This window comes from Dicentrarchus labrax, unplaced genomic scaffold (genome assembly GCF_905237075.1).
Source record: "Dicentrarchus labrax unplaced genomic scaffold, dlabrax2021, whole genome shotgun sequence".
NCBI lineage: Eukaryota > Metazoa > Chordata > Actinopteri > Moronidae > Dicentrarchus > Dicentrarchus labrax.
In genome coordinates, this window is record NW_026136712.1 from 8,108,464 (window position 1) to 8,117,033 (window position 8,570).

Sequence of the window (8,570 nt, forward strand, 5' to 3'; positions counted from 1 at the left end):
TAAAAGGGTTAGAGGGCCTACTGAGGCTATATATATCCCTCTCTTGTTATTGCACTTCCATTCTTCTGTTTTTTTATCAGATTTCCATACCTTCACATTTAGATTTAATGTCAGGAATTGTTGACAAACACATACTGTGTAATGCAGGAGAAATCAGAATACCTACATCTTCCCATTCTTCCTACATTAGACAAATTGTCGGAGTTGTAAATATAGAGCTTTTGATCTTTTTTTTATATGTCACTCAGAATTTCTCAAATCCTCATTGAAAATCCCTAAACTAGAAACAACTATTGCTCTGGCAGTATTATGTAATGACTACTGTGAGACAAGCAGTTCCTTTAGTTCATATGACATATCCAGCACGGACCACAATATGTAGCTGCAGAGGTGCCAGTTCTACCTCTGGTGCAGTGCCGGGATGCCCTTGAGCAAGGCACCTAACCCTCTATCTGCTCCCGGGTGCGCTACGGGCAGCCCATCACTCCACCATCTCTCCACATTTGCATGTCTATAAACCCTGCATGTGCATGGTTATATTTCAGGCATGTTGTGTGTGTGTGTGTGTGTGTGTGTGTGTGTGTGTGTGTGTGTGTGTGTAAAAACAAGTATATCTTCTTCTTCTACATATGAAAGGATAGAAGGAGAATACTGATCTACTACAAGGCGTTTTAATTGGTTATGAATTATGATATTAATACTGATGCCTCTATATGACCTACATAAGCACAAGAGACCAACAGCAAGAAGATAATTCTATATGCTTATTCTGAATGCCTGCTCGGTCTGATTTCCCCTTAAATCAATGAAATGAGGTGGTGGAAACACTACCGCTTTTGTCCACAGGGTCCGCCAGAGTCAACACAAAAAAGGAGCGTTCCTTATTGGAGTTTTAAAGGGAGCCTATCAGTTTTTACAATAATGGTCAATGCTAAGTGCATGCACAGTGTGATAGTAGGAAAAGTAGAGAAGATTCATTAGCATACAACTAACACTCTAATGAGAATGACTAATTAGTGTACTGAAATGAGCAAGGCCGTTTTTTATTTCTCATAAGTTGGCTTTTTCATTTTCATCAGAAACAATGTTTTATTTCTTTTTTTTAGAGAACTATGTTAAAAAACGTCCTTTAAAGATCAAGTGTTGATCAGTGATCTCCATCCAACATCCTGCAAGGAACTGATTTCTTATGTACATGCTACAAATTACTTCAAATTCCACTTATGTAACTAATGAAGGATATGCCAGGTATGAGGTAGCTCCTACTTTATATACTGTGTAATTTAATGGGCTGATGACAATACCTGATACTTTTAGACAGAAATGATATGAACAACTATAAATCTAGTGGCATAGTGAACAGGAGCCTTTATTCTTGCTGACAGCTTCCCTTTTTAAATACAATTCATCTTCACATTCCTAAACTATAAAACCATTATCATAATAAATCTCTGCGGACCTCTTTATCTCGGTATATTACTTTAATTGCTGCTTTACATAAAAATGAAATCCAGCCTGCATTTGCATGGCATGACTATATTTAGAGTGCAGCTATGAAAGGCCTGCTGTTTAACATATCTCCCTGGCATATGGTATTATGATAATTACGCAGCTATTACTTCAGTACATGGGTTTGCGAAATTGAATGAGAGCCCAGGGGCTTTGTTGCTCCGTCTAACCCCACCTCGATCTTTGTGCATATCTGGTGCATGTGAGTGACTGTAGGCTTGTGCATGATGGCCACCCCCTTCAACACACACACACACACACACACACACACACACACACACACACACACACAGAGAGAGATACACACTCACACTGCCATCTGTTGACATATGCAGCTGTTCAAAAATAGCCCTCTACCAGAAGCTTCCCTGAGTGGCCCACAGATAGACAGAGCACGGATCTCGTCTGTGCAAGTTTCCAGTGTTACCATGTGTTGGACGGCAATAGTCTGAAACCACTGCGGGACTGTTTGAGTAGGAAGTTTTAGTAAGTTTGTTTCTGTTTGTTGAGTTTTTTGACAGCGATCCAACTGGGAATATCGTGTTGATGGTAGTTTCTGTTCCATGAATCAGAGTGAGCGCTTCAGTTGGTGCAAACAGAACTGAAAATGGAGCCCTTTCCTGACCAGTTCATGGAATTCCACCCCATCCATGGTACCAATGTCAGACTGGACTACTCAGGAACCCAGGCCACCCGGGTAGAGAGCTTTGCAAATGGAGTGTGTTTCAGCAAACAACCTCTGAAACCCGGGGAGATTTTCCTCATAGAGATCGAGGATAAGGAGCTCGGCTGGTGTGGCCACCTCCGGGTAGGCCTGACTGCCAGGGACCCCAGGGACTTAGAGGTGGTACCTGAATACTCCATCCCAGACCTGACAGACTTAGGAGACAGCTGGGTATTTGCCATCACTCGCAACCACAACAAGATCATCGAAGATGCCGGAGCGGATGGTCAACAGGCTGGAGATGGAGGACTGGCGGGGGGCCGAAGGCTTGGACATGGGGAGGCTGAAGTTGGAGGTAGAGATGGAGAAGGCAACAACAACAACAACAACAACCCAAAGACTTTCTTCACTGATTCTCACTTGTACATTGAGAATATTCGGGTCCCCAGGGACAAGCTGGTCGGTCGGAGCAGGCCCGGACGCTATAGCCACATTTTGGATGACTTGTATAAGAGCAACGCCCTGCCTCCCACAGCCAGACGGAGCCGAATAGGAGTACTGTATGTGCCTAAAGGGCAAGACCTGGCTGATATGCACATTATCATCAATGGTGAGGACATGGGAGCTTCTGCAAAGGGGATCCCTGCCGTCCAGCCTCTCTATGCTGTGGTGGACGTCTTTGCTGCTACCAAGTGTGTCCGAATTGTCCAGGTGGAGTATGGATGTGAGTGTCGCAGTGATACTATTAAACATGGACTGATTGTGAGACAATGGGCCTCTGGGCGCAGACATGTTACTGTGTGTTACTGAAAGAGACTTTTTTTTCAACATTTTTCAGGCGTACCAAGACATTCAGACATTAAAATGACTCAGAGAGGTCATTTGTAGTTGATTAGTGTCTCTTTGACTTAATTTTTTGTTTCTTTGCAGTAACGTTTCATCTCTTTGTAGCTGTTTTGTGTCTCTTTCTGGATGCGTTTCATCTTGTTGTAGTTGTTTCAAGTCTCTTTAAGTTTGTCTTTCGTCTATTTGTGGTTGCTTTGTGTCATTTTGCATCTCTTTGTGGTCATAGTTCATTTCTTTTCAGTCATTTGATTAGCTTTTCCAACTAAACTATTAACTGTTGCTACATATATAGGCTCTGGCCCATGGACCCATTTACTATTTCATCCATGCCTTTAATGCACCTTTCTTCATTATTTAACAATTGCTCATTGCTACTTTTATTCTGCTAATCCACAGTCTTTTCTGTCTTTTTTGCCCCATTCCTCTGTGGCTTCAGTCTCGTCCTTGCAGACTTTGTGTAGGAAGGCCATCCAGAAGCACATTGTCCACAGAATGGCCATTGACTGGCTGGAGCTGCCAGAGGCCCTTAAGCACTACTGCAAGTATGAATGAAGGACACAGACCTGCAATGGACAGAATATCATTTATGAGCTCTCTCTCAGTTTCTACCAAGTAAAGGATATATATATTCATGATGGAAAATAAAACTAATTTATGATCTCTGTTTCCTTTATAAAGTAAAACTCACAACATTATGGTCAGATAACGCTGACATCATGTCTCTGATGTGTAAACTAAAATAAATTCACACTCAGGATTGGTTAGATGTCTGTCTTTGTGATTCAGCTTTTCCCTCAATATATGTGTTAACTAGTAGGATTCATCAATTTTCTCTCTCTCTCTCTCTCTCTCTCTCTCTCTCTCTCTCTCTCTCTCTCTCACACACACACACACACACACACACACACACACACACACACATTACTTACATGTTAGATGGTGGGGAATGAAAAGTTACATTGATTTTAATATTATCAACCCTGGTTTACATAAAGAGTGAGCCATTGTGCCCTGTATGCCTTGTGATTTGTCTGTATCATTTAACAAGTAATTCAACTTGTAGCAATGGGCATCACATCACATCATGCATCTTCTCTCCTGGTGTCAGCATGCAGCAGTAAGAAGGACCTACTCGGGGCAAGATTCAATTAATTCCCATATATCTTTGGAACATTTGAATTCTTACACATTTTGAAACAGTTTTTACACAGTTGAACTGTCACCTAAGAGTTTTTACTAAATAATGTGTAACAAAGACCCAGTTGTCAGAATGTGATATGAAAAGGTCAATACAAGGACAACAGACTGTGTGGGTCATGGGGACAATTGCTGATTTTGATTCATCCTAAAATAAATACAATAGCAGGGATATAGTCCCAACACTATAACTGTATATGGAGCCATTTATGCATATAGTAAATCTATTTTAGGGTTTCCACTGAGGGTTTGACTGAATCTATGTCCAATAAAATGCCTCCATGTCCACCTGCCTCCTGTTGTCAAACACGGACATCTAGTGTTAATGCGGATAACAGCAGTGGGCGGAGCTACTGTTAAATCTCCAGCCAGGATCTCTTCACACGAGAGGAGGAGAACAGTCCGGTCATCTGTAGCCGCCGTGTGAAGAGAGACTGAACCATATCTATTGTTATTTAGATCTGTTGTGCAGACGCAGCATGTCTTTCTGTCGGTTTGTCGGCGGTGAGGTCTACAAGGATCATTTCAAACCAGGTGAGCAGGCGGTGGAGTTGTTCTGTAAGCAGTGGGGTGATGTAACCTGCGTTTACTCAGGATTAAAATGACCATTTTGTTTTTATTTTAGGCTTTTTTTAAAGCGTCTTGTTAGCTAAAACATTTTATTTCGATTTTTTTTTACCAGATTATAATAATTTAATTATTGTGTAATATCACAGTAATGAGTAGAAGGGAAGGGCACTTGCCTTTATGTTAACTCCATGACATTTCAATTTGAAAGATCAAAATCAAGTTTGACTAGAAATAGATAATAATAATAATAATAATAGTAATAATAATAATAATAATAATAATAATAATAATAATAATAATCTGCTAAAGATGTTTATGGGGAAAACACAGCCGTAATATTTTTTTATTTCATATTGAAATCAACTTGCACTAGTCATAAAGGTATGGTATATTTAAGTAAAACTCCCACCCAACCTTATTTTGGCATGTGACCACTTAATATAAAGCAATTTCAGACCCCTCATCATATGTTCAGGCAACAAAGCTGTTCAACCAGAGTTCAACCTGACACAAGTATTTCAAAGAAAGCAGAAACATAAACTGAATTTTGTCCAAAAGTTACTCTGATCCCTTTAATCAGGGGCGTTTCCAGGCTTTTTTGACTGGGGTGGCACAGGAAGGGCACTGACTTATGCAGGGATGGCACTAAGTATGTGTCTCAGCTTTCCAGTCATTCCCAATTTATACAATTCACTGTTTGTGGACCCCAGAATGCAGAAATATTCAAATATACTAGGCGTAAATTACACATTTATACCACATGCAAAAGACTGCATGGTTTTTCCTCCAAACTGCATGTGATTAGCATAAACGTATGTCCCCAAAGACTTGTATAACCCATTTTTATTCAGATATCTTGAGGTCCCTTTGGAGAAGGTCATACCAGTTTTTCATTTTCATGACATGGTTGGTACCAAGAGATGCGTTAGGTCATCTCGTTTCATATGATACCAGAATATTCTCTAGCTTTAACAAGCCTTTGAAACACAGCGTGGAGTGGAAGAGGCAAGGATAATGAGTGGCTCTTGGGTTGGCCAATAAGATTTCAGGGGTGGCCAGTGCCCCCTCTCTGGAAACGCCCCTGCCTTTAATCATCTTGAGACCCCTCATATTGACCTCTGGAACCATTGCAGGGGTCCCAGCACTCACACTGGGAGCCACTGCCCTATTGCATGATTTCTTTTGGTAGAAAATGATACAGTGCACCGACTTTTAAACATAACTGTCCCCTGCAGGTATGTATGTGTGCTCCCAGTGTAACCATCCGCTGTTCTCCAGCCGGTCCAAGTTCGCCCACTCATCTCCTTGGCCAGCTTTCACCGACACCATCAGAGAGGACAGTGTCACCAAGATGATGGAGACTCTCACTGCCTTCAAGGTACAGCTAAAGTTCTAATATCTTTACTGTCAGAAGGTCTGAAGCCCCTCTGTTTTACTGCTGCTGCATCATTCACACAGATCCAACATTTGTTCCATCAGTATATGATAAGTGAGGTTGATGTGTTTCATGCATGCAGGTTCTATGTGGCAAGTGTGGCAACGGTCTGGGCCATGAGTTTGTAAATGACGGTCCAGAAGAAGGAGTCTCGCGTTTTTGAATATTCAGCCACTCGCTCAAGTTTGTCCCCAGTAAAGGTAAGAGGACCGCAGTCATGAGTGAGGCAAAGGCAGGTCTGAATCATTAAAAATATCTCAACCTGCCTAAACCTAAAACAGTGCCCTGGGTTACTGAGCACAGTTTTAATTGGGATGTATTTTCATCCAGAAGTAGAAAATAATGAGAACTGTCAACAGCGAGGTCTGTAGAGAGATGTTGGTTTTGTGGGTGCGTTTCCTTTTCAATCCTTTGTGTGCCAGACACAAATTAAATTCCACTCACCTCCATTGCTCTGGGGGTTGCAGCTGCAGAGATCCAAAAATACAACATGTACATGGCTAAACTGGGAGTATGTGAAATGTTTTTGTGTGATTTGGACAGACATTTTAGTGGGGGTGGAAGAAGTATTCAGTAGAAGTATTAATACAACAATGTAAAAATAGTCCATCTTGCATTCTTACTTAGGTAAAACTGCAGAACTATTAACAGCAAAATGAAAGTAACAAAAGTAAACATACTCATGCCCATCAACCCTTAGTGGTATGAACTATAATATTATATAGGATTATTATCTCTAATGCACGACTATATAATATGTTGGGTTGCTGAACTCGCACAGTGTATGTATCGTAGTGGAAGAAAGAACAAGGTGGATCGTTGCACCAGAATTATAAAAGAGATTTTCTTTTACAGTTCTTTAAAAAACTTGATTTGCACTGACAACTTAAAATTTAACCAACTCAATTCCAGACTAACTCCGTGCTCAACTTAGATAGATCAGCAATAATTTATCTTCTCATCACTGGCATTACCTACTGTATGACATATTTGTCTTCAGACCCCTGCAGCATTGTGGATTTCACACTGTTTTCCATTGATCAAATGAAAGAATCTACAGAAGAGAAGTCTTTCTCAAACTTATTTCTTTGACTTTTTTTCACTGATCACTACATGATATTTTAGAAGCTGATCATATATCATCTATAGTAAGTTGAAGAAAATGTGAGTTAATGTATTTAGTTACTTTCCACCACTGCATTTTATTCTATATGTTTGTAATTTGTGGGGAACTAACCAATCTGTATCTATTGTGTATTTGTACACTAACTGTTAATGCAGGTTCTGCAGTTGCACTACTTATAATAATTATTTTTTTATGATTTGACTGTCAGCAACATTTTCTGTCTTTGTGTGCTTGCAGAGTGGCAGTGAGTGTGTTCCTACTTTGTCTCTGTCCTAGGAAAAGACAAGCAGTAAAGAGCGAGGTATGAGTTTTCACTCCAGCTGCTGTATCTGCTGCTCAGTCCAGGACCAGTGACCAGGTCGGGTCAGTGGGTGACGTGGACGGGGGAAAGGCCCGAGAGGGACATCCTGTCCACTGAAGAATCTTTGACCTGCCTGTGACACAGTGACAGGACTTTTTACAAAAAAAAAGTTACATTCCTTGAATACCTGCTATTTAAATTTCAGTATTCACTCATATTCATTATTATAATGTCACTCTTAATTAAATGTATCAGTAGATGCATGGGATTTTAGCATATAACAGTTAATGTAGCAGGAACTCGTCAGTTATTTTGATCTTTTTTTCTATCACTTTAATTTTGCAATATTTACTCCCATTTACTTTCCTACGGTAAATGTAACCATATGATATATGCACTGAAGAAGTCCACATTTCTTGTCAGTCTGCACTTTTATATGTTTATTTCACAATTATGCAATAACAGAGAAACTTGTTAACTGTATGAGTCAGCTACAGTTTTGTTCTTATTTGTCATGTACTGTAAGCTGGTTTACTTGAAAAGATTCATTGTTCCTGTGCAAAAAATGAGAGAGAACTTTTGTGCATTTGCATTTTATTCTGAGTTTCTTTGGGGGAAAAAAAAGGAAGGTTTTGATTTATCCTCAATTGTCGGTGTATTCACTTGAAGGAACAAACAAATAACACAAATAAATTATAGTTTGATAGATTGTTGTTTTGTCTGTGTTCATTTATTTGCAGTGGTGGAATGTAAGTACATTTACTCAAGTTCTCCTACTTAAAGGTCCAGTTTGTAACATTTAGGAGGATCTATTGGCAGAAATGGAATATAATATTAATAGGTATGTTTTCATTTGTGTATAATCACCTGAAAATAAGAATTGCTCTGTTTTTGTTTCCTTAGAATTAGTTATTTTTATCTA

At 39.8% G+C, this 8,570-nt stretch overlaps 2 protein-coding genes across 3 annotated transcripts; both read left to right on the top strand.

Moving 5' to 3' along the window:
• The first annotated feature begins 1,879 nt into the window (after positions 1–1,879).
• On the top strand, positions 1,880–3,783 carry neurl2 (neuralized E3 ubiquitin protein ligase 2). Its single transcript, XM_051416591.1, has 2 exons — positions 1,880–2,897; positions 3,456–3,783. Exons 1-2 carry the CDS (start codon positions 2,117–2,119, stop codon positions 3,569–3,571), a joined length of 897 nt encoding a protein of 298 aa, XP_051272551.1. The 5' UTR covers positions 1,880–2,116; the 3' UTR covers positions 3,572–3,783.
• Positions 3,784–4,585: 802 nt separating this feature from the next.
• On the top strand, positions 4,586–8,357 carry msrb1b (methionine sulfoxide reductase B1b). Of its 2 annotated transcripts, none has more exons than XM_051416596.1 (4): positions 4,586–4,750; positions 6,022–6,164; positions 6,304–6,421; positions 7,585–8,357. In XM_051416596.1, the coding sequence occupies exons 1-4, from the start codon at positions 4,696–4,698 to the stop codon at positions 7,593–7,595; spliced, it is 327 nt and encodes a 108-aa protein (XP_051272556.1). In that variant the 5' UTR covers positions 4,586–4,695; the 3' UTR covers positions 7,596–8,357. The 2 variants fall into 2 exon arrangements, with proteins under 2 accessions (XP_051272556.1, XP_051272555.1); XM_051416595.1 differs by having other exon boundaries at positions 4,590–4,750; positions 7,624–8,357.
• The last annotated feature ends 213 nt before the right edge of the window (positions 8,358–8,570 follow it).